The following is a 26,402-nucleotide window of genomic DNA, read 5'->3' on the forward strand; positions in this document are numbered from 1 at the left end:
TCCACATCTCTAAAATATGTTTTGGGTGGAAACAAACTTAAATCCTAATCCTAATTTCTCTCATTCAAGTAACTAAGAGATTTCATCTACATCTCTAATCTAACTTTTTGGTGGAAACAAACTAAAATCCTTATTTCTCTCATTCAAATAAGTAGGGGATTTCATCCACATCTCTAAAATATGTTTTCGGTGGAAACAAACTAAAAATCCTAATTCTTCTCATTCAAGTAACTAAGAGATTTCATCCACATCTCTAAAGTAACTTTTTGGTGGAAACAAACGAAAATCCTTATTTCTCTCATTCAAATAAGTAGGGGATTTCATCCACATATCTAAAATATGTTTTGGGTGGAAACAAACTAAAAATCATAATTCATCTCATTCAAGTAACTATTACACATTTCATCCACATCTCTAATATGTTTTGGCGAATCAACTATGGTAATTCTTAAGTAAAAAAAAAATGTAAATTCTTAATTAAAACAAAGTGCCCCATCAACAATATTAATTTCATTTTATTCATATTAATCTTTATCCTAAAATGTTGGCCACTTCCTAATTTTGTTCCACTATTTTGTGCTTATCCTGATAACTAATACTCTTTATTGCTCAACCGACATATCCTACTCACACATATTCCACCTTTTTCCTATAAATATATCATAACCTATTAGCCAAACCATCTCAATCTAAATAAGCATCCTCTTTCTTGGAAAGGAAAAAACAAGCCAATGATGTCTGCCAAATACACTCCAATCTCAGCTGTTTCTGGAGGAAGAAAGAATCTCAAGATGTGTGTGCGAGTTGCTCACATTTGGTTGATTCGAGAGAAGAAGGTCCCCACTAGCATCATTTTCATGAACATGTTACTGGTCGATGAAAAGGTTTCTGCATGTTTGCACTCTTAACTTTAAAATTAAAGTAATGTCATTTTTGTTTTTTAGTTATGTAATTTAACCAGCTGTTTAATGTTGTTGTTGTCGTCAACAGGGTGGACGTATTCACGCCACAGCTAGAAAAGATTTGGTGGCAAAGTTCAGGTCCATGGTTCAAGAAGGGGGTACATATCAGCTTGAAAATGCAATTGTAGATTTTAATGAAAGTCCTTATAAGGTAACTTCACACAAACATAAGCTTAGTATGATGCACAATTCAACTTTTACCAAAGTACACTTGCCTGCTATCCCTATGAACGTTTTTGAGTTCAAGCCATTCAATGAAATTCTCTCTTCAACTGTCGAGGAAGTATCTACGGGTAGGACTTGAATTCTGAATGTGTGTTGTACATTATTTCTACCTATAAGCATTCGTTTAGGAATTTCATACATTTGTTTTTGCTTTTGTATACGTAATTTCAGATGTTATTGGTCATGTAATTGAAAGAGGTGATATAAGGGAAACTGAAAAGGACAGAAGGAAAAGCAGGGTTATTGATCTCACTTTAGAAGATCTTGAGTAAGATTTGTCTCTTTCTTTGTACCTGGTTGTAATATAATTTTAATATACCTTATGTTTCTGAATTGATATTTTGGTAATATTTTATTACAGAAACAACCGCTTGCATTGCTCTCTTTGGGGTGAACATGGCGACAAAATTGTGACCTTTTTTGGCAACCATGACAACGACACACCTACTATATTGATATTGCAGTTTTGCAAGACACGCGTGTATTTAGGTATGTCGTGTTTTAAGTTTTTGCTTTCTGCTGATATCAACAATGAAATGGGAAATTATGTTCACTTGCTGTTGATTTTTAAAAAAATTAGGTGCTATGGGAGTTGTTAATGCCTTTAATGGGACTAAGCTGATACTTAATGGCGATTTGCCTGATGTCGCTGCGTACATGACACGGTAACCATTTATATTTTCATATGCTTTAGAATAAAGACAAGTTTTTTTGGTCATAATTAAGTTGTCTGGAGGTCTCACCACTCTTCTATTAACATTGGTGCCATTTTATTAGAATGAAAAATGCATCAATACAGTTCACCCGAAGTGTCAGCCAAATTTCAACGAACAGCTCCGCGTCTTTATCAGATGACTTGCTCAACACTAACCGAATGACAATTGAAAGCATGATTGAGTCAACTGAGGTAGCTATCTATTTATTGAAATTTTTAGATGTCGTTTTGGATTCATCTTTGTTATTTTTCACATGGACAGTTGTACATTGCAATATCACAGGTTACTTCGAGGGGTGGTTTAAAGATATTGATTAATGACGACGACGGCGATGATACCGATGTTGCATCAAGTGTGGTCTACAGAGAAGTTTTCCGTAATGTGTAGGACTTTTTTGGGTACTATTCATTTTCTTACTTATTGAAAGTATTTGCATGTCAACGAACTTCAGTTATAGGAACTACGTACTAGAATTATGGAACAATAACAAAGTCTATGGTAATTGTCATTTTGCTTTGATTCACGACAATTTTTACATTCAAGCGAACTACAGTGTCTTATTTTTTCAGTGAGTATTAATTTTTTTAAATGACACGTGCGTTAGCACGGGTCAATGGTCTAGTATATTAAAGTTAACCCGTAAGCCCTAATTTTAACCTAAACCCTATTGTATAATTTAATTGTTTTAACCCTAATGTTCACACATAATCTCCTATTTTCATGAACAACCCTAATGCTCACACCTAATCTCCTATTTTCATGAACAAAGCAAATCGGCATCGCTTTATTTCCCCTATTTCTTCAAAACAAATCGCCCTATTTCTTCAACAAAACAAATCGCCCTATTGGAATAAAAGGGTTTTGAAAGATTATAGCAACTTTTTTTTTGTTAATATTACACTTTTCATCCAAATTAGAATTGAACTCTCTTTGTTAAATATCTACCACAAAATGCACTAGAATTTTGCAATCTATATAAACCGGTGGAAGAAACATTTCAACAAACAGTTAAAGGGTATCGTTTACGGTAAAGACCAAATATTCGATAAAAGGAAAATTATTTAAATAAAACATTTTACATGTTGAGGTTAAGAATGAGCTATTTTTAGGTACATAATATAACATTAACATATAATTTTTACAAAAGAATGAAGTAACATTTTGTCAACAAAAAAAAAAAGATGTTGACCAAAAAAAAAAATTAAAAGATGAAGTAACATACCAATAATATAACATTGACATATAATTTTAACAAAAGAATGAAGTAACACACGATTGATAAAAGTTAATATTTTTAAGGTGAATAAGTGTGGTGTCTGAGGTTCGAATTCCAACATCTGCATATATTTGGGACCACATATTTCATTCTCTTTGATATGCATTGAGATTTGTTTTTGTCTACTACATCTACAATGTATATGACCCGTGCGGCAGCACGGGTGGAAAGTCTAGTATTTCATAATTCCCATCCTCCAAACCCTAACCATGATTTTCTAATTTCCCTCCTCCTAAAACCTAATTCCCCTCCTTCAAAACCTAACCATATTTCCTAACTCCCCTCCTCCAAACTCTAACCATGATTTCCTAATTTCCCTCTTCCTAAAACCTATCTAATTGATTTCCATATTTTCTGTTGCCATATTTTTTTCCTCACTTCCTCAACTCATTTACCCTAATATATTATCTTTTATCTTTTATTTATTAAAGTTAACCCGAATGCTAATTGTTGTCCTAATTTAACTTAAATTCAATGCTTGCTTTTACTGTATTACCCATGTTTAAAATATCAAATTGCAGAAATCTCCTTTTTTTTTTTAAAAAAAAATTGTTTCCTACTAAACAGATAAACTTAAAAAAAAGAAAAACAAATCACTCCTATTAACAAATTGTTCCTATTTTATTGCAGAAATTCCCAATTCTTTTGAACGAAACAAATCCCTCCTATTCTTTTGAACAAAACAAATCACTCCTATATTTTTTTAACAAAACAAATCATTATTTTCTGCTGCTTCTGCTAATAGATTTTGTTACTCGCATCCTTGGAGGTTGACTGGTCTAAACTCCCATAGGATTTCTGAATCTGCTAATATCATTTGTGTAAGATGATGATATATGCAATGATTTTCAATGTTTTTTCTTTCTCCACCATGTTTTGATCTGTAGCTTTATTTTACAAATAGCAGATTTTGTTGATGGAAATGTGGATTTGGGGATATGCAGGTATGTTTGTTTATTTCACTTTCATTATGTAATTGTTTCATTCTAATTATTATTTTTTTCTTCCCTTTTTTTGAGTTTGTATAGAAGTTTTTTTATTTTTTTTTTATTTTATAAAATTGCCTCACTTTCTCTGATGGTTCCCACTATGTCGTTGGATTTATCACCAAGAAGCTGGAAGGGTTGGTTCTATCCCGAAAGTTGCAGATATGCTTCGTTGTTACACTTGGTCATGACTTCTTCATCTCACTTCAAAATTGCAAGTGCGTTTTCTCTCTCCATGCGAAAATTATTAGCTTATCTTACAATGGAATTGATTTAATTAATTAATTCATTAAGTATGTAACAAACAGGGCTCCACAATGATTTAATTGTTTCATTCTAATTTAATTTTTGTGTTTATATAGAAGCATTGTTAATGTGTTAACATTGAGAAGAAAAATCAAATGGATTTTTAGCTGCTCCTCCTCTTTTCTGTGACTAAGGTTAACCACACATCTTTCTTTGCATTCAATTCCTCTATTGTACAAAATAGCTTGCAATAGCTTTTTAGGCTTCTTACAAAATCAAAGTAATTGTTATATGATTGGTGTGGGGTTTGGTTTGTTGATTTTGCAGTTCAGGAATTTTCAAATTCGGGGTTGGAATAAGAGTAGGAGCATTTGTTTAGTTTGATTTTTGGTTATTTGTAATCCGATGACTTTTTGAATTGCATTGTTATCTAATTTATTATCATCTCTTTTTTTGTTTGTTATATTCTAGAAGGAGGTTTATGCGGTGGTGGTTGTTGCAAGAAGGCCCTCGCGGTGATAATTTATACGGTGGTGGTTGATTATACTGATGTGACTATGTCTTAGATATCCCCTGAGCTATGCAAACTACAAATTAAGTTGTAAACCATGATTCATATCATTGTTTTAATAAGGATTGGCCCAATGCTTCATGTGATATTCTATTGGCTGAATAAGGATCTATCTAAGCATATGATTGTGTCTTCAAAATATGTTTAACTTACCATTAACTATAAGCATGATCATTGCAAAACATTAATTGTAAATCATACCTTACCTACATAATATAGCTATATATTTCATGTTATTTTAATTTATGGTTTTTATGTGATGTTGAACTCCTAAATTACTAATATATTGTGCTCATCATTGACCCGTGTGGTAGCACGGGTTAGCAAATTATGAGGTTTTGCTTGACATGAAGGCAATTTCCGTTATCTGTCGTCTCATTTGCAATGACTATTAACAAGAGTCAGGGTCAGTCGTTGAAACATGTTGGTGTTTATCTACCGTCTCCTGTTTTTTCACATGATATTCTATTGGCTGAATAAGGATCTATCTAACCATATGACTGTGTCTTCAAAATATGCTTAACTTACCATTAACTATAAGCATGATCATTGCAAAACATTAATTGTAAATCATACCTTACCTACATAATATAGCTATATATTTCATGTTATTTTAATTTACGGTTTTTATGTGATGTTGAACTCCTAAATTACTAATATATTGTGCTCATCATTGACCCGTGTGGTAGCACGGGTTAGCAAATTATGAGGTTTTGCTTGACATGAAGGCAATTTCCGTTATCTGTCGTCTCATTTGCAGTGACTATTAACAAGAGTTAGGGTCAGTCGTTGAAACATGTTGGTGTTTATCTACCGTCTCCTGTTTTTTCACATGGACAGTTGTACGTCACAATATCACGGGTTACTTCGAGAGGTGGTTTAAAAATATTGATTAATGACGACGACGGCGATGATATCGATATTGCATCAAATGTGGTCTACAGAGAAGTTTTCCGTAATGTGTAGGACTTTTTTGTGTACTGTTCATTTTCTTACTTATTGAAACTATTTGCATGTCAACGAACTTCAATTTCCCTTTCAAAATTATATGTTATTTTAAAGTAACAGGAACTACGTACTAGAATTATGGAACAATAACAAAGTCTTTGATATTGACATTATGTTTTGATTCACGACAATTTTTAGATTCACGCGAACTACAGTGTCTTATTTTTTCAGTGAATATTATCTTTTTTAAATGACACGTGCGTTAGCACAGGTCAATGGTCTAGTAATTAATAATTGGGATAATTTAGGTTATTTTATGAATAGTAAAATAAAAATAAAAAGTAGATAAATGAGAGAGAGTACTTAATTGTAGCCAGAACCTCACCCTTTAGTTTCAAACCAAGGTTTTAAATATGGTATAGATGGCGTGCAGGATTAGCTTATCTTTGTTCGGTGAGTTGCTGGATGTTAGCTTTGGAGCTACCTCGTCTATCGCTTTTTGGGTCTTAGTATAGGGCTCTGACTTAGGATGTTGGTCTTTATTTTATTTGATGTTGACTATGTTGTTGAGATTTTCCTTATATGTTGAGATTGGAGATTTTAGTTGACAATGTATTTATGATGCTTATGACTTGGCTATTTGGAGATGTATGCTATTTATCCGCTACGACGTTTTGAGAAATTTGTATGCACGCTGTTTGAGTTTTATTGAAGACGTGACATCTATTTCTTGAATAGTTGTATTATTCGCGCGTTTTATCGTTTTAATAGAAGTCAGGCGTTGCAACAATTGTCTCCAACCCAGCACCACAAAAGAAATTATTAAATAGGTCTAACAAATAATTTTATATCATTACATTTCAACAAAAATTATTTATTTCATTATGATTTATTAAATAGGGTCCGTAAAAGCGAAGAGAGAGAGGGTGCTTCCATAGTCACTCTTGTCCATAGGCACCCAAATATTATACTCCACAATGGAGGTGTCTATTTAATATGGTGCTAAATAGGTGAAGCACCCACCATTGTGGATAGCCTAAGGGCGCTTGTTAGCATTAATACTTGTGCATTCATTGTTGAGATGATCTATGTATTATATGTGCATTAAGTCTAGTATAGAAAATTCTCTTTTTGTTGGATTTGAATCTCTGCATATGAGTAGATCTTTTAACCAAGTTATTGGAAGTGATTTTAACAAGAAATGTCCAATTTGGTGTGGTGATCTTTCAATATGTTACTAATTTTCTATTTGATCAAAGGACTTCATAATATAAACTTGACTATTTTTACTTAGGCTGCCTAGACTACAAGGTGTATGGGTATATACATTGTGCAACACTTGAGAACAGTAGATAATAGTAGAATTTTCACAATGCAATGTTAGTTCTTTCTACTTTCTTCTTATTAAGGTTTTACATGTTTTGAGGACAAAATCTTAATATCACAACCATCATTGACCAAAACATGGAATTGAAAGGAAAAGACATGGAAACTCAAGATAATCGTTCTAATTCACATTAAATCATATTATAAATCATCCACGCATCAAGAAATTCATAGGATCAAATCAACACCTCGAGTGCATTTGAAGTCCACTAAGCTCAAAAAATTTAATAAAATTGATTCAAGCAAGGCACAATCTGATAAATAACATGAAGTTAAATGATCTTAAGCACACCTTAAGAGAGGTTTTAAGGTTTGAATTTAAGACAACGTTACCTTAGGGTTTTGAAGTGAATGTGGTAAATTCCTTAAACTTAATCTTAACTTCTTTTTCAAACTTTTTTGTTCTTGCTTCTCCTCTTGATTTCCACCTTCTTCTTCCGTCCACTGTTTTTCTCCAATCTCTTCGTTCAGCCCAAAATTGGTGTAAAGGTAAAATTTATCTTTTCCCTTTAGTTTCCATCCCTCTTAGTTCACTCTCCCTTTCTCTTATCTACCTTCTTTTTTCTCTTCAAAACTGATGGAGAGAGACAAAGGTAAGTGGAATACAATGCATGTTTTCTAATTGGTTAAAAGAAAAAGGATACATATGATTTGAAACTAAATTCAAGGGTGAGGCTCTCGCTACAATTAAGTACTCCCTCTCATTTATCTACTTTAATTTTTTTTTTTTTTTTGGTGAATAACCAAAATTATCCCAATTATCAATTATTGGATACAGATAGGAGTACACGTAATTTATTCTTCTAGATGCTAATAGATAAAGTTGGGATGTTACACAATTAGTTATAATTTTTAGTAAAAAAAATTAGTTGTAATTTATTGTGTTAGCTTTTTAAATAAATAAATATTATTATAATAAATTATATTAAAAATACTAGTTATTTTTTTGTTAGGCAAGGAGAGACGACATGCATCAAGAGGAAACACCGACATCCCAACTAGGTTGGCATCTCAGAAAACCTCCATCATATGCCGCCAAACTCTAAAATTTTATTAAAAAAAGGAAAAACATATACAAGAGAGGGGATTAGACCAAAACCCTCAGAAGAAAATAAACAAAGAAATGCTAAAACAGACTACAGCAGACTAAGGAAACCTGTATTTTATTCAAATTACTAGTTTATTGAACCAACCCATCATAATAATCCTTTAAAAAAAATTCATTGAACCAACTTAATGTACTTAGTCACAATCATATCATTCATATAACTGAGACATATTCAATAAAAAAGGAAATAGTTATAATTATAAAAAGAAATAGTTTTTTTCTTTAAGGAATAAAAGGAAATAGTTCTAATTATAAAAAAGGAAATAGTTATAATCATAATAATCCTTTAAAAAAAAGTTCATTTAACTAACTTAATTTACTTAGTCACAATCATATCATTCATATAACTGAGACATATTCTATGAAAAAGGAAATATTTATAATTATAAAAAAAGGAAATAGTTATTATCATAATAATCCTTTAAAAAAAGTTCATTTAACCAACTTAATTTTACTCGGTCACAATCATATCATTCATATAACTGAGACATATTCTATAAAGAAGAAAATAGTTATAATTATAAAAAAAGGAAATAGTTATAATCATAATAATCCTTTAAAAAAAGTTCATTGAACCAACTTTAATTTACTTAGTCACAATCACATCATTCATATAACTGAGGCATATTCTATAAAAAAGGAAATAGTTATAATTATAAAAGTAGATAATATTAATATTAATTTAAATTATTTTCCAAATAACACTTCATGTCCTTATTTAAAAAAAAAACTTCATATCATTCTTAATAAAATTGTAATTGTAATTGTTTTACATAAACAATTAATTATGATTTATTTTTTAGATTTTTGAATTAATTAATATTATAATAAATTATATTAAAATACGTCATATCAACGGATTAAATTAATGTGTTTTTTTGAAAAGGTCAAAATGATATATATATATATATATATATTAAAAATTCAAAATAAGTCCTACCAGCACAAGATCTACCGAAAAAAACTTATTAAAAAGCAGAGTTACAATACAAAAAGTCTGAACACAAATGGAAAAAAGAAAACAGGCTAAATTCCAGCACTTAAGCAAGAAATAAGATTAAGCCTCCAAACGTGGCAATCAAAATCGAAAGTAACGTATTTCGACTTCAATCACCAAAAAGACCGAAGCTTAACCCTTTCAATTAACACTTGCATGTGCTCCTCCTTGTGTTGAAAAATGTGTCTAATGCACTCTTTCTAGACGACCCAAACCACAGAAAGTCAAATATTATTAAAGGAGAAACGAACATTTTTATAAAATCCCCCTAACCCTCTAAACTGAAATAGGTTGGTCCAATAAGTTTTCACGTGATGTCGTTGAAAATCCAAGGCAGCTAGATATAAGAGGCAAATCTACCAAAAAAAAATTACATTTAATAAATAAGTGATCTCTGTCTTCATTCATGCCACAAGTCGCCGAACAACTTTGATCATTAAGAGCAAGAATCCGTCTCCTGACCAAATTATTCTTTGTTGGAACACAATTAAGAATCAAACGCCATGCAAAAATAGAAAATTTTAAGCATAACAACCTTTATCAATAAAAGATGAGTGTTAGTCGGATAAATATTGTCTTCCACTACGGTCAAGTTGTTATAAGCACTACAGTTTGTATCACAATGAGATGAATGTGATTTTCAAACTCATATATCCTCCTCCATCACCTGCAAAACAATTGAGATTAAACGATCAACGCACTCCCCAATAAATCTTCCTCCCAAGCAAACAACCTCTTACGCCACTTTCACGTCTCACCATTCATATCACTCCCCAACCCAAATCATACATCTCAACTATAGTCGCCATTTTGTTCTTCTCTATTTCATACAACCTACTAAAATAACAGTCAAAGAAAATCCATCAAGCCATGCATCTCTCCAAAACATAATAGAGGACCCATCGTAACCTCCATCTACCAATCCAGCACCCTCTCTAATGTTTTTTTTTTAAGAACCCCCTCTAATGTTATTAGCAATCTGCTACCAAACAAACCCACCTCCTCCCCCAGGACACAATCGGCCTCCTTCCTCATCTTAGATTAATGTGCTTAGTTAGAAACCATGTGAATCAGACAATTCTGAGTCATATTCTATTAAAACAATAGTGATAATGAGAAATAAGCATAAAATAAAAAAAGAATTTATAGAATAAAGAATGCAGACATTTTTAGCCGCACCAAATTACACAATTTGTAGGCCTCATGGTTAATGTTATTTTGTCAATTGTTTGGGGATATTTTAATAATCAGTTGGTATAATAATTCTTGCAGCTATTACCATATTTCCCTTCAGTTTGGTAAAGAATTTGTGTAAACAAAAAGATGTAACTTTGTCAACTATATAGTACTATATATGTGTCTATCCTCTCACCAATGAGTTCTTAACTACATAGTACTATATATTTGCCAATCCTTTTTGTTGTTCCATAATCAACAAGGGAGCACTATCTGAATGTATAATATATGACATCATTCCTAATGCAATATGGTGAAAGTTCTATAATAAGACTCATTTATCAATGAGCAATGTGACAGTTTTAATTTGGTTACACTTTATGTGTATATAATATAGAGAATAAACATACAGTATGGTGATGAATACAAGTAAAAAATGTATGTTGCAAAAATTCTGTAATCCAGCTCCAGCAGCTATGCATCTTTTCAAACCCTGACAAGGAAATGCTTTTACAGTAACACAAATATAAAATAAACAAAATCTTTCATTCATTAAACTCTTCATTTACATCTATAACAACAATTGACCAAAAATTAATCTACAAAAAAATCCCTATACAAACAGGTTTGTACTATCGATTATCACAACCATTGATGAACAAGAACACCAATATTCCTAAGTGAAGTAAACAAATCCAAACATTGAGAATATGTTTTCTGAAACTTGGCACTTCTTTGACCAGGACAACATCTTTGCCACCTATTATAATGACACTCAAGAAAAAGCTCATCAATCAAACAAATCGCACCAGTTTGAATCAACCTAGGTATCAAATGAAATTCAGTACCTTCAACATCCATTTTCAAAACCACAAAATCCTTACTTGTTACAACACTTTTCAACCATTCAGCAAAATCAAACCCTAGAATCTTATCCTTATCACCCATATGACTTGCACTTGTTTGAACAGGATTAATCCTACCCATTCCTCTACCTTTCATCATCATTTTCTTACTTGGGTCTCTTGTTATCTCAAAAAACAATGTCTCATTCCTAACCCATGCTGCATAGGGTAATAGATTTACACCTTTTTTTGTTCTATACTCTTGATGAAATGCTTTATCTGCTTCAATTGCATAAACTTCAAATGTTTTATTCTGCTTTGGGTATTGTTTCTTGAACCAGCTTCCAATGCTTGAACCATAGCTTCTTGCTCCAATATCAACATAAACATAATTGCTTTTGAAACTTATATCAACCATTGAAGTTAAGTACTTTATGTTCTTCAAGTTTCTCTTCAATGCAATCCATGGTTTCAATGGCTCTTCTAGTATCAATGATTCTGCATTATTCACTATTTCACGTTTGTAACGTGGAATTAAGCACTTATTCACTGAATGGTAATTACCATTTGAGGGTGAAACTCCAAAATCTAGGGTTTTGAATTTTTGAAGAATTTTCTTTTTCATCAAAATTTCAAGAATTGTTGATGAATCAACACCGTTGATTTCTCTTGTTCTGATGAACTCACAGCAATTGAATAATTCAAGAAATGAATTGAAGCTGTATGAATCTCTCGCCGTCGTGTGAACCGCAATGAATCCTCCCGGACGGAGAGTTCTGCATATCTCCCCGGCTAATTCTGCTGGTTTAACGGATTCTTCCAAACGGCCGTTACCGGAGAATTCAAAATCGAAGGAATCACCGGGAAATGGATGTTTCCGGCCTTCTCCTTGTATAATCAACGGCGGTGACGGTTTCTTGAAGATTCCGACGGAGTCCACAACACCGATTTCCTTCAACGCTAAAACATCTTCTCCGGTGGGAGTGTCAATGCAGAGAGCTTTAGAATTCGGTAAAAGCGAGCCTTCTCCAATGAGATCTTGAAAAATAGAGGCGTAGTGTTCGACGGAGCGGCGCCAATTCTTGCCGGAGAATGGATCACCGGAGGTGGAGAGATGAGAGGGGGCGGTGAGGTTGAGATTTTCAGAGAAGATACAGAAATCGGAGGAGTTGCATGATTCTCCGTGGATGGTGACGATGATAGCGAATCGAACAGCGAAGATGAGAACGGCGAATGAGAATATTCGGACGAGAATGTTGCGAAGGAAGCCGTGTTTTGCCATGGAGTGTTCCATGGATTGTTTCACAAGAAACGAAGGAGAAGAAAGAAAGACGTTTCTGGTTAAGGTTTGAAAATTAGGTTTGGAATGGAGGGTAAAATCGGGAATTCGATTGATTTGCTTTGCGGGAATGAGGGTGGAAGGAAGAGGATTCTGCTATGTATTGAGAGTTAATTTGCAAAAGTGCCATTCAGTTATGTGGAATAACAAAAATGCCATTATAGAGCCGTTTTTTTTTTTTTTTTTTTGACATAAGGGTGTGTTCCCTTAATTTAAAATTTACTTTACTAAAGAAAAGAATTTAGATAAGAAAATATTTTGTAATTGATTTCTTTAATCAATGAAGTTAGTGATTCTTTTTGATATTGCATAAGGGTGTGTTTCCCTTAATCTAAATTTATTTTACTAATTAAAGAAAAGAATCTGGACATGAAAATATTTTAGAGGGGTTTAATAGAAAATGACTTAAAAGATTGTGAAAATATTTTGATCTATTTATATTGAGAAGCTTGGGCGAACGAAACGTTTTAGTGAGTTGATGGTGGAAGGTGATATCTACAAACACTTCGACATTCAAGTTAGTAAGAAAGAAATAAGATTGTGATCTAGTATGAGATTAGAGATTGTGTACTTGACATAACGGGTGATGAACATATATGTCACTAAGCGTAAATAACACAATGACTTAGCATCCTTTTTGTTATGTGTTCGCACGGCGCCGTTTAGGATGGGAGACCACATTAGGTCTCCTACCATGAGAGACCCCATATTTTTTTTTGGACAACTTAAATAACTTGTGTTTGTAGGTGATGCATATTGTTTACCTAGTATAGGAGGTAAAAAAGTATATAAATAATTCTTATAATAATTTCATGCCCATTATATTACTTTGCTCTTATCCATAAAACATATCATTTTACATTTTAAATGATTTCTCATATTTTTTAGTTGAAATAATTATCGTCCAATTTATTAGAGTTAACATAATTTGAGTTAATAATTTTTTTAAGAGATATTTACGATAATATTCTACACAATTTCGTTAAAAAATATAGATATCACGCATTTTTTTGAATAAGTATAAATATTACACATGAATTGACTTAAAAATATAGACCAAATTTGATGATTAATAATTTTATAGGACTAAAAATTGAAAAATTATTTTAGAGGAACTAAAATAAAAAGTTGATATATTTATAGGGATCAAAAATATATTTAACCCTATTTAAAAATACCATAATATTTTTTTAAAACAAAAAAAAAATAATAAAAAAAATACCATAATATGTAATTGCTAATATTATTTATATTTATGACTATATAGTTTTATCACTAAAACTAAATCAGAATTAATCAAAGCATATAAGCATGCTGGGACTTTTTCAATTTTTCCAACATTGCCAAAAACACCCTTTGTTAAATGTAATTCCAAAATCAATTTAATTTTTTAAAATCAATATATATTTTTAAAAAATAGAATTTTAGTGGGTCAAGTAACCTGCAAATCTCAGCCATTCAAAATCTTCTTAGTACATCCAATGGTTGACATTCATTTTGCAAGAAAACAAAATATAAAAAATCATATCTCCTACGGTAGGAGACCTAAAGAGGTCTCCCACCGTAGCCTTTGCCGTGTTCGCACACCCAAACTCACGTTTGAACCCTTAAAACATAGGTGAGACACAAGGATGAATCGCAACAATCCAACATCAACCAAAGTCCAAACTTGATCATTACGAAATTCAACGAATTCTCAACAAAATCAACATCAACAATTAAAGTTTAGAAAAATGCTATTTTCAGCAAATTCAAAACCCACAAATACTGCTAAACTTTTGATTTGTGATTGGCTAAATTCTCTTTCAGGATCTTTTCGCTATAATTTGCAAGACTACTCAGTAAAGGGAAGTTGGGAGAAATTTGTACAAGATGGCTCCCGAAGATGTTATCAAGGAACAAAGCACCCATATATGTATAGTTAAAATCACTTTAACTTTATTCAACTCTCATTCCACTCATAGTTTTAATTTTCATTATCTGACCTTTAGTCAACTATAGATGTTTGAGTCGTAGGAAAATTCAAATCTAATCTAATAACAAAACATAATGAAATTTGCAATTGGAGTATAAATTTGTTTTGTGAAAGCCTTAAAGTAAAATTAACATTTCTCCTAAAGTTTCTCACTTTAATATCATGCATAATTATGCAATCTTGATAAATTTAGTCAACGACTAAAGTTATGGTGTATAAGTTATTTCCTTATGCACCGTGCATAAACACATTACAATCATCAGGTTTCTTTTATTTTGAACAAAAATGGTTTTGGCTCACTTTGGGGGTGTAGGAAGCAATTATATTGGGATTTATGCACGGTGCATAAAGATTTCCTTATGCACCATAACCACTCCCTAGCATTTAGGTGACATTGGGGTACCAATATCATGTGACATTAGCCAACCACAATGTCACAAGTGTACAAAAAGACAAAAAAAATTATGGTTTTCTTCTCTCTCACTTACAATTTTTTTTTTGTCTTTTTCTACACTTGTGACATTGTGGTTGGCCAATGTCACATGACATTGACACCTCAATGTCACCCAAGTGTTTCACCTAAAACAAGGGGAAACACCACTTACAATCAATTCGCATAACTACAGTCTTGCATCTTCAATGTCGGCGTGAAGGATCAACATGATCCTCGAAATGACATGAAATTTCATCTTGAGGCGCAATGTTGAAGAAAAGTCTCCTAATTTTGTTAGTGTGAGTCCTTTGATGATACAATTGTAGATAGATATATAGTCAACCACAAGAGATTGCACTTTCACGTACCTCCTAGAGTCTCATTCTTCAAAAGGAACCTTGAGTTTGACATACTCCCAAGTTTTGTTGGTGGACCTGTCCAAACCTTGCAAGTTTCATTCGGCGTGCAATATTAATTTTGTTGTGTAGCAAGTGTGAATTAGAAGTCGCACTTGTTTAGAAAAGTCGAGGATGGACTTCTATAAGTATGAGGATTCATAAACTTAATGTCTTGAAGGTCCCTCGGGCTCCCCTCATGACCCAACATGGGTTTTAGATTGAGATTCGACGTAGGGTCTGGTTGAATCCTTGTATCGAAAGTCTTTATGGTAAGGTATACATTCATGTGACGCTTCCCATTGAGGGAAGCGACAAGCAAGTGTGTGCGGATGAAGAGCTTTCGATTGCGGTGTGTACGATTAATTGATGGACTCACACTTGAGGAACTCTCACATTGCTTAGAAAATTGGAGGTTTGACACTTTATAACGAGAGGACCTATGCATAAATTTAACGTCTTAGAGTTTTGGATAAAAATGTGGTGTCTCTCTCACATGTGATTACTCTTACCTGATATGTGGGTGGTCCATCGGACTCCTTATAACCAAAATGTTTTTAGTGGACATTTGCAAAATATGAATACATATCTCATGAACTACCTACTTATCTAAATTTACAAGGACTTTTGGAACATCAAACTTTGTCATGAGTAGTTGGATTTGAAAGTTGAGGTTTCCCTAAGAATCTCTTCGTCAAAGTAGGATAACATGGGTCTTCCTAAAGAATCCACATTGGTTACCATGTGTTTGTGTTGTTTTCGTGTTTTAAAAATCAGAACTACTACCAAAGGAATTACTGGGTTGAGTCACGACCAGATCGCTCTCTTTAAGACGTTTCGTGGCACTACACAAGTTGTGCAAGGTAGACTAACAAACACGCCGTCTCCAGGATAAAACAGCACAGATCACTGTTACGATTATACACTGCACAATATATAATCGCTCGAGATATACACCTCAAAATTATGGTTTAATTGTTTGATTAAGACCACTCAATACGGTACGTAACCGCTATATTCGAAACCGAAAGGGAGATAAAGGAGTAGAAGCAGAAGAAACTTGTTAACACAAGTCAAGGGGAGAAGAGAGGAAAAACACAGGAATCATCGATTGTGAATTTTAGTGTAAAGATGGAGTGGGGCGAGCTCTCCTTTTATAGGAAGAGTTTGTAACAAAAAACGAGAGTCTTGGGGATTAAGTCTGCTTAATCCTCAAGTAAACGCGTTTTGTTTCTTAATTGGATATATCCGGAAAGTTTTGGATACGCGTTTTGGATCGGGTCGGATCGTAACAATTTTATTTGTTACGCGCATCGTTTTCGGATAATGATTAGATTGATTAAATAATTTAATTTAACATTTTCAAGTGACAAAAAAATATATATCACAAAAGTGGGTACCCCAAGGGCACACCCTTGAAGGTCACTCTACCCTTATATAAACACTTTCTAGTTGGTGTGGCTCACCAATGTGAGACTTTTTTAAGTCACACACACTAGTTTTTACATTGTGTTTTTCTATCTATTTAGTCATTTCGTCAAAGGATGAGCTAAATTTTCATTAGTACGTACAAAATCAACTCTAGCCGCTCCATTACAAACAAGTAATTCCCCAAATTCTATAACAGCCAAATTATGTAAAATTATCAATTTTACTTAGTTAAACGATCTCAGCTGTTGATTGGAGATTGAATGACCAAGATCTGACACATACTCCTATTCCGTCATTTTAGTGTGTTCCAATCCAATAGTTATGTATGATAAACAGCAATAAAATATCTATCATATACATAGTTGCACGGCAAGAGCTACAGCTCATAGCCTCCATAGGAACACCCATCTTGCATTCACACTGTACAATGAATCTGGACAAAGGGCAGACATCTTTCAGATATTGCTTGACCCTATTAGGCCATCACTTTGGATAGCGATATAACCGATTGATTAGAAAGAAGAATAAACAAAGATGCTTCTCTAAAGTGAATATCTTATTTCACGGCTAGAAAAAACAAAATTAACGAGGGAAATTAGTGACGTAAAAAATGAAATTTTTTACAAATACTTTGGTTGTAAAATTTAGTAACGGAATTAGAGAGGAATTTTACATTTTCCCTCACTAAATTTCCCTCATTAAATTTAGTTTTTTTAGTAGTATTTTAAGAGTGTAAAATAAATATAAATATATTTTTATTAACAGATTAAAAGTTATATTTTTGTTGAAATTAAATAAAAGTAGATATTATGTCATGGTAAAGATAGCTCGATTAATAAAAACATTGTTTTATACATGCAAGGGTCGAAGTTTAAACTATGAATTCTTCGCATATTTATCTTAAGTGAAATTATAGCAAGTTATTTCATAAAAAAATAGATATTATAATTAACATAATAAATTGTAATTTGTAAATTTCTTGAAATAATTATTTTCTTCACTTTATATCTTTTTTGTCATTTAGCCAAATAACAATAGAAAGCCAAAGTTGACCTTCACCGCCTTGCACACCAAGTAATCTATCACCATCATCTAGAAATCATTGATTTTTAATTGCATTTACCAGATATTATACAAAAACAAGTGACATATGCAAGCTCCAATCAGCAAAACTACCTCCTCAACACGATATTTCCATTACATGACACCAATTTCATTTTCAATTATAAAGTTATACATTATTTTTTTGTATAAAAAACTATTATGTCGGTCAGGTAAATAGTACGACCGATTATCAATTTTATTTTGCACCACCCTTAAAATAAAACATTAAGATGAAAAATAAAGGCATGCATGCATGTAACTAATTTGATTCCAAAATTCTGTAATAATAAAAAAACCTACAAACATATATATCATATTAATAAACTTACAACAAATGTTGAATATACATAGTATACAAATCATGTATGTGTGAAAATATACAATAAAAAAATATAATAAATGAAATGAAGTCGATCTTATTAGTCATAAGTATATGTATATATAAAACCCTAAACCAACCCGCTAAAAAGTTCCAATCATAAAAAACTATGCAAAAAATAAATAAATTAAGGAACATTCCTTCAAGATAGGAAAGATTCAAAAAACGAGTCATCTTCTACAGGCTCCTCTTTGGCTCTACCTCTAATAATATTATTAACACGTTGTTGATTCATATTCATGTAAGAATCCACCGTGAATCCATTGTTCTGCATCATCTCATGGTTGAAGAATCCATTATTAACTGAAGTGTTGTTGATGGAATTGTTGGTGTTGTTCATAGTTGTTTGAATTGGTAGTGGTTTGTTGATAGAGTGGTTTCCACTTCCACGTGGTGCAGGAACATCATGAGTGTGTTTTCCTTCATACGTTGTTATCACTGCTCTTAGGTCTTGTGAGGCTCTTTCGACATGTTTTCTCACTGGACATCCTGGGTTTGTGCACTTGTAGTAACTCCTATATTATGATTAGTCCAAAAAATAATTAATTACACAAAATGAGTAAAATAAAAGTAGTGGGAAAACCCTTTAGTCTTAGACATCACATGGCATAGAATATTTGAGTCTCATTCTCACTCCCATGCATGCATTAGAGAAATGTGGGTTGCCAAATTTGACCAATAAGAATATTTAGACATTGTACAAAAAGTCTTGAGAGTTTTTGGTCTAATTCAACTGCACGTGATAGGTATAGGTGGTCCAAAACATGATCTATAATGGTACGTTGCTTTTCATAAATTCACCTTGCAATTTTTACATATATTAGAAAGATTAGATAATGTATTTAATGTGTACATTTTTTGCATGAATTCTTAAAAAAAAAAAAAAAAAAGTATATGGGTGCCTTTAAGTTTGAGCTTATCTTCCAAAAACACTTGGTTTTGTTAATTGTGAGTATCATTAGAAAAAAAAATGTATTTAGTAATTTAAATTGAAACTTAGACAATTTTTTAAATGACCCTGTATTAGAGAATATAGTAGATTTTAATATCATTTTAGGTTAATTTTGGACTTAATAATTAATATCAAACTGGCATGTAACCAATGTCCTAAAAGCACTTTTTTTTATATGAATCCTAAGGGCACTCTTTAACATTTCCGTTATATTTATACTTCTTCGATTTATTTTTAATTGTTGTCGTTTGATTATGTGCATTATTCATGTAAGCTAATTTGATTATACTTTTTTAATACTCCATCCGTTTTAAAATAAGTGTCACTTTAGGCTTTGACACACAGATTAAGAAATAAAATGAAATAATCATTGGATATAACGCTTTTACTAAACTGCCCTTACTTTATAAGAAAAAGACAAAATTAAAGTTGCATTGAAAATTGTGTGAGAGAAAAGTTGGAGAGGGTAAAGTTGGAAGAAAAAAATTAAAGTTGTATTGAAAATGTAAAGTGACATTCATTTTGAAACAATATTTTTTGGCTAAAGTGACACTCATTTTAAAACGAATGGAGTAATATATAAGGTCAAATATAATCGTATAACCTACTAGAGTATTATTGTTCAATTTGTGTCGATAAAAACATTTAAAGTATCAATTTTAAAATAAAAAATTGATGACAAATAATTAAAGATATTAGTTGTCAAAGTTACATCGTTTATTCACATATGTAAGACGATGAACAACAAAATAATGAATAGAAAAAATATTGATATACGATATGTCCTTCACATTTAAGGAGTTAATTGAGGGCGTTATGATTGCCTACTACTATTAGCATAATAGCAAATTTTTTTGTGAGTATTAGCAGTAGCATTATCTCAAACATCAAAGCATAATAAAAGGAGTCAAAGAACTCTATGATGGAATTCTCATACTAAAATTCTTAAAAGTAAAAAGAACAGCAACTTTTAAAAAGTTGAAAATGATTTAATAGTCAAAGGAAAATATAAAAAGAGTGCTTTTTAATTACCTTGGATTTGGATTTCCCTTTACTACTTTCTGCCCATATTTCCTCCATCTGTATCCATCATCTAGAATATCAATGTCACTTGTTGTTTGAACAACAACTCTAGGTTCCCTCACTGTTCTATTTCCAACTCCTAATGATATCCCCTCATTTTCACCTTCTATTCTCCTGAAATATTAATAAAATTAAATCAAAATGATTATGTATAAAATGTAACTATATATAAAGTGATTACATTCATGGATTTGAAATGTGGTCCACAAATTAACTAATTTTGAGGTATGTGCAACAAAGTATTACAATTGAAGTTTCCATAAATTTTTTGTGATATGATAAAATGATATGGGAAATGCCAACCGGTGTCCCCGACTACTGATTAAGGATACTAAAAAAAGAAATTATATAGTAGTTATTGCATTGAAAATTGTTTAATTAATCCATAAAAAATCCAAAAAATTTCATTTTTTTAATAATAATTTCCTTTTTTAGTATCCTTAACCCGTGCCCTGGTTAGCATAACCTGATACGATATAAGTGTCACTATTTTTTTTTACTAAAAAAAAAGAGAGAGTAAAAACTCACCATTTTTTTGCATCAGGTTCATCTTCACAATACTGATCATGATCTCCACCAGATTTATGAGAAGTCTGCTCGAATTCATCATCTCCAATCGATATCGATGAATTCTCCGGTGTAGCAACCAAATCCATTTGAATTTCATTTCCAAAATGATTTGAAGGAGGAGGATTTGCATGTGACAACGACGATGAAGACATCGAGTTTGTGTTCCTCTTGTTAGCCACAGGCTTAGGATGATTATGACTACCTTTGTAAACTATCTCAGTAATTTGTCCATCTAAACCCCTCTCAACTTTTTTCTTTGTTGGACAATTAGGGTAAGTGCATTTATAATAACTTCTTGGATTTTCACTTCCTTTCACTTGTTTTTGTCCATATTTTCTCCAATTGTATCCATCATCTGATCTTCTACTAAGGATCTGAACTTGTGGTTGTGATTGATAATTGTTGTAATTTGATTGTGAACCACTCTTGTTGTAGTTATTTTGTTCACTAGTAGAATTACTCTCTGGTGTGAAACTTTGCATTGAAGAAGAGTTTTCTGCTTTCACCATACTCCATCCCTATTGGTATACATAAAAGTTTGAAGCATGTGTCAAAGAATTGAATTTAAACTAGTTAACCAAAGTAAGAGAAAAATACATATACTTCTAACGACTGAAAAACATGAATTTCGTCTCTAATTCTATTGCTAAATTTTAAAGATGTAAAGAAATAGAGATTAATTAAATTTTTTCGTCTTTAATTTTTGTCGGTAATTCGATTATTTTTTTAGTATATGCATAAGTATTATAAATGAGTCTAGTGAATTTAAATTGGTTACATACATTTTGAACTATGGCGTTTGAAGATTGAAACCCAGCTGGTTGAGCTTGGAAGGAGAAACTTGATGAGATGGTTTCCTCTTCTGCCTTGACATTCTCTTGCTTTTCCTCATAATTATTCTTCCAATTGAAGCCTTGATTATTAGCAAATGATCCAGTAGTTGGAGATGGAAGAATCTGAAATAAATAAAAAATTATATTTATATATGCATAGACATAAATACAAAAAAGAGTATATAATATGAGTTTAATTTTCATATATGGTTTATATCAATTTTATTTCCACTTTAAACAAATCACAACCACATATATGTGACTTAAAAAATATTCATGATTAAAATTAAATGTTCATAATCATCTAACAATTATGATTAATTTTTAAGTGTAAAAAAATAATTACACCAACCATATACAAGAATTAAATCGATATATATGGCAAACCAACACAAAGTAATATCATATACTCAACAAAAAACAATCACAAAAACAATAATTAATACAAAAGATAGTTAGAATTATGAAGTCAACTATAAAGTATAATTAAGGTGATCAATTTGGTGATTTGATGAATTATTTTTGTAACAAAAGAAGTTGAATTTGTTATGAGACTTACATGAGAAGAGTTAAGGAGAACAGGAGAATCAAGAAGTTCAGAAAGAGAGAAACCAGGAGGTATAGAAAAATAAGAAGAAGGAGAAAAGAGAGGTGTAGGAGAAAGAGGAAGAGATGGAGGAGGTGTAGACTTGAATTTGGGGGGTAAACCCAACCTGTTTTGATCCGACAACACGTGATTTTGAGATCTTTCGGTGTCTTTAAGGTTTTGGTCGGTTGGAGAATTAAGGAGGTCAGAGAAGAAAGAGGAGGTCATTGAATTATAGAGAAGTTGAGATAAAAAAAAATGTTGTTTTGTTGTATGAACAAAAATGGTGAAGATTGTGAAAAAATAAATAAATTGATGAAGGAGGGTGATGAAATGAAGGAGAAGAAGAAGATGAGTATGTATTTAGAAGATGATATAATGAAGGATGAGAGGATATTTCTTAGAAGGTAAAATGAAGAAGTTGTGTATTTTTGTTTACTTTAAAAAAAGACATTTAATTTTGGGTCAGAGGGTGTGGGTTTGACTGGATGGCGGCGACACACACTGAGATATTTTTCTTTCTTTTTCTAATAAAATCTTGTTGCTCCAAATAATACTCTCTCTTTCCTTTTTATATAAATACAATTTGACATGAATGATAGAGAAATTTAGCCAAAATGGAGCAGCATGGCCATAAGCATGGACATAGAGAAGGCACCTTAGGACAACATATTTTTAAAGGCACCTAAATTTTTATGTAAAATATTTACTAAAAAAGTTAGAGAGACATTACAAAATCAAATTAGTAATTTATATGGACAACATCTCATGATTCGTCTAAGATATTCAAATTTAAAGGACCAGACTTTGTGGAGTAGCATTCGTTTGAGTTTAAATGTGAAAAGGTGATGTGTAAGTACTTTCCGGTCAAGTCAATAAGAAAGGAAAGAGTGACAAGTTTAGATGGGAAAGAAAGTGCACCTTACATTGTTGTGAAGGAATGTGTAGCCCTAGAAGAGGAGCCGTTGGATAGGAATGGAGACCGTTACAAACAATGTCTTTCAATGCATAGATTTGCCAGTTGTTTTGAGTCATTTCGAATTGTTTAGGTGTTACGAACCGCAGAGGATTCAAATGTAAAAGATTGGTTCCGTTGGATTGAATCCTTGTAGAAATTGGCCATGAGATAATGAAGTATTGTACAATAAATCGGTCCGAAACAAATAAATAATTTTAAGAAAAAACTTGTATCTTTTTAGGAAGAGAGAACATTTGTATGTAAGTAAGTGCTAGTGTGAGACCCGTGCACTATATGGGGAATTAATGTATTTTTTTTTATTAAATGACTTAAAATAATATTATTTTATATTAAAGTTATAAGTATATAAACTAAATTCAAAATAAAAAATTTATTATCATAATAATGTTTTCGGTCATGAAAAAATACATCACACAAAATTATAGTATATTTAAGTTATTTGACATATAAGTTAACAAAAATTTAAAGTAACTATAGTATAAATTGTAAAGTTTCGATTACGACGGCTCTCAGCGGCCATTGCGACGGTGGATTTTGGTTTTTTAAGTTTCAAATACGGTTACAACGTTGCTTCCTTAGGTGGTGGTTCGATTTGAACTGTGTCAAGATAGATCTCACTGTTGTTGTTCATGTTTGTGTTAGTGTTTTCTCAAGATCTAATTTTTGTTGCAAGGAATGATGGTGACTGCCTTGCTGATCGTCACCAACGGTTCTGTTATAAAATGTGTTCTTCTTGCGGTCTGTGTTGTTTGTTTTGAAACCTGAAAGGGTTTGTTGATGGTTACTCATCCCATATCCGATTTTATTGGTTTCCTCATGCGCAATTCCAATTCGTTTTGAGCTCTAATCAGTTTTTCATTTTGGACTAATCTCACAATTTAGGTTCATCATGTTTTCTAGAGCTTGTTGGACCGTTTGGATAGAAATAGTTGAGAGTCTCATATTATTGGTCTTAGTAAACTGTGGGTGAGTGGATTCATTTTCGTGTTGATGGATATATACATTTTTCATTATCAAAATCTGAGACCGGTGCTCGTCAGCTCACACACCTCTTATTTTTTGCAATTAGGTTTCACGCGCTTATTTTTTGCGCTTACATATGTTTCTATAACTCCGTCATTTTGTAGTGGACATCTATTGGACTGAGGCAGCCAACCCCCTCTCCAACAAGTCAACCCTAGTTTTTTCTCTCTAGGTTTTCTCTTCCAATGATTCAGATCTTGAGGAGATGGCATATTTGACCAAGAGATCTTTTACCTGACCAAGAAGAAAAGGTTTCCAGGTAGGAGCAGTGGTTCAAAAGGATCAAGTTTCAAGAACAAGAAAGAAGATCAAAAGGGTTCGTCAATTACAAAAAGCCTAGTCATTTAGTTGTTGATTGTCAAGAGTTACAGAAGGACAAGTCAAATAAGGAGAGCACGTTCGGTTTTTTTTCTTTTTCTTTCTAAGTTTCAATATTGTACACTATGTAATAGAGAATACAATGACAACATGTTTTCCGAGAAACATTGTCCTCGGTAGTTCCTCGATATGTAATCTTGAAAACCGTGTTAAACTGATTATGTAGCTGGTGGAGCAGAGATTCCTGACACGTGCATACGAGGAAATTGTTCCTTGAAAAACCTTTATTTTAGCAAGAAACAAAGTTTCCTCGAAATTTGTTGGTCGGAATTACCTTCATTTCTTGTAGTGATGGTCGGCTAGCCAAAGATGATGAGTGGCAAATGACTTAGAAAAGATTGATATTTTATTGAATTATTAGTATATCCAACAATGGCAGAAGATACTCTATAAACTGTAATCGTTGATTGTAATGGATTAAGTTCTTTTCGAGGAAAAGGAAAAGTCACTTTTTCAGAAGTGGACTGAACTAACTATCAGATTATATAGTGAACTAGTTCTTTATGTCTTGTTTGTTTTACTTAGAATCAGTTCTTTATGGTTTAACTCTATCTTACTTATCTTCTTTTAAATAGAGTTAAATGATTTGATAAATTACTTATTTTTGTCTAGAAAGCTTCCTAGCTAAAATCCTTAATCAAACAAACATTAAAATAATCACGGTTGTCTCTCTAAAAGGTTTTAAAATTGTAAACAAAATTCAAAATCCCTTTTCTTGTATTTTCTCCACCTTCAAAATGTATATGTGAGGGACTGAGGGTTAGAAACTCAAAGTTTACGAGGGTCTAATTACCTAATGTCATATGTGTATAAAATTAGAAATTTAATATGCGGTTTAGGGGTAATTATTTAATATCAAAAGCTACAATGCAATTTTTTTTTATCGTAACTAATCACTTTCATGTGAGTCTCATGTTGTCTGCCCACCTAGAAATGGTGGCATAATATTTTGTCTCCACACCTTAGTACAATTAGAAGTTAGTATTGGTTCCTTAAAAAAGAAGTTAGTGTTGGTACACACCTAAAGCACTTGATCAACTCTGATTCTTCTCTAAAGACACCCTTTGATAGATCTTGAAGGAGAAATTAAAGCGTTATATTATTCCCCTCTTAGATAGAAATTTTACATATTTTAAAACACTTTTTAGATCTTTAGCAACGCGATATTACATAGTGCTATCTAAAGCCTAGAAAAGTGTTATCTAGATCATTATTTTGCATGGAATATGTGATTTGGTTGCCTTACTAATGAGATCTTCAATCGAACCCTCTTGAGATTCTTGTTCTTCGTAACTTATAATAGTTTGATTTTGATGGTTTGAAATATCATCTGCACTCCCTAACTTTTACTCCCTCTATTCCTTTTTACAATTTTTTTTTTTAACTTTTTATACAAACATCGCAATCAATTTTTTTTTTTTTTTTTTTATAATTTTGATACCATTATTTATCTTTTTATTATTATACCCTTAATCATTTATTTTATTATTTCATTTGTCT

At 31.9% G+C, this 26,402-nt stretch overlaps 3 protein-coding genes across 4 annotated transcripts; 1 reads left to right on the top strand and 2 right to left on the bottom strand.

The window, feature by feature from the left end:
* The first annotated feature begins 791 nt into the window (after positions 1–791).
* Positions 792–1,856, top strand: LOC11408364 (uncharacterized). Its single transcript, XM_039832046.1, has 5 exons — positions 792–872; positions 991–1,255; positions 1,359–1,455; positions 1,549–1,676; positions 1,768–1,856. The coding sequence occupies exons 1-5, from the start codon at positions 792–794 to the stop codon at positions 1,854–1,856; spliced, it is 660 nt and encodes a 219-aa protein (XP_039687980.1).
* Positions 1,857–11,124: 9,268 nt separating this feature from the next.
* Positions 11,125–12,944, bottom strand: LOC11405226 (uncharacterized). Its single transcript, XM_003599237.3, has one exon. It carries the CDS (start codon positions 12,734–12,736, stop codon positions 11,240–11,242), a length of 1,497 nt encoding a protein of 498 aa, XP_003599285.2. The 5' UTR covers positions 12,737–12,944; the 3' UTR covers positions 11,125–11,239.
* A 5,468-nt stretch (positions 12,945–18,412) lies between these two features.
* LOC11405228 (WRKY transcription factor WRKY24) lies at positions 18,413–22,940 on the bottom strand. 2 transcript variants are annotated; one of them, XM_039831315.1, is made up of 6 exons: positions 22,496–22,940; positions 21,886–22,059; positions 21,062–21,621; positions 20,483–20,647; positions 18,636–19,013; positions 18,413–18,576 (listed from the first exon to the last, which is right to left on the bottom strand). In XM_039831315.1, exons 1-5 carry the CDS (start codon positions 22,748–22,750, stop codon positions 18,641–18,643), a joined length of 1,527 nt encoding a protein of 508 aa, XP_039687249.1. In that variant the 5' UTR covers positions 22,751–22,940; the 3' UTR covers positions 18,413–18,576; positions 18,636–18,640. The 2 variants fall into 2 exon arrangements, with proteins under 2 accessions (XP_039687249.1, XP_003599287.1); XM_003599239.4 differs by having other exon boundaries at positions 18,417–19,013.
* Positions 22,941–26,402: the final 3,462 nt, after the last annotated feature.

Source organism: Medicago truncatula, chromosome 3 (assembly GCF_003473485.1).
Source record: "Medicago truncatula cultivar Jemalong A17 chromosome 3, MtrunA17r5.0-ANR, whole genome shotgun sequence".
In the NCBI taxonomy this organism is placed as follows: Eukaryota; Viridiplantae; Streptophyta; class Magnoliopsida; order Fabales; family Fabaceae; genus Medicago; species Medicago truncatula.

Excerpts from the sequence above, each read along its gene's own strand:
- LOC11408364 (XM_039832046.1), top strand. The coding sequence starts at position 792 with ATGTGTGTGCGAGTTGCTCACATTTGGTTGATTCGAGAGAAGAAGGTC. Across the intron at positions 1,256-1,358 it reads TGTCGAGGAAGTATCTACGG|ATGTTATTGGTCATGTAATT; the intron begins GTAGGACTTGAA and ends ACGTAATTTCAG. Across the intron at positions 1,677-1,767 it reads CAAGACACGCGTGTATTTAG|GTGCTATGGGAGTTGTTAAT; the intron begins GTATGTCGTGTT and ends TAAAAAAATTAG.
- LOC11405226 (XM_003599237.3), bottom strand. The coding sequence starts at position 12,736 with ATGGAACACTCCATGGCAAAACACGGCTTCCTTCGCAACATTCTCGTC.
- LOC11405228 (XM_039831315.1), bottom strand. The coding sequence starts at position 22,750 with ATGACCTCCTCTTTCTTCTCTGACCTCCTTAATTCTCCAACCGACCAA. Across the intron at positions 22,060-22,495 it reads TTCTCCTTAACTCTTCTCAT|ATTCTTCCATCTCCAACTAC; the intron begins GTAAGTCTCATA and ends TATTTATTTCAG. Across the intron at positions 20,648-21,061 it reads GAACCTGATGCAAAAAAATG|GAGAATAGAAGGTGAAAATG; the intron begins GTGAGTTTTTAC and ends TTAATATTTCAG.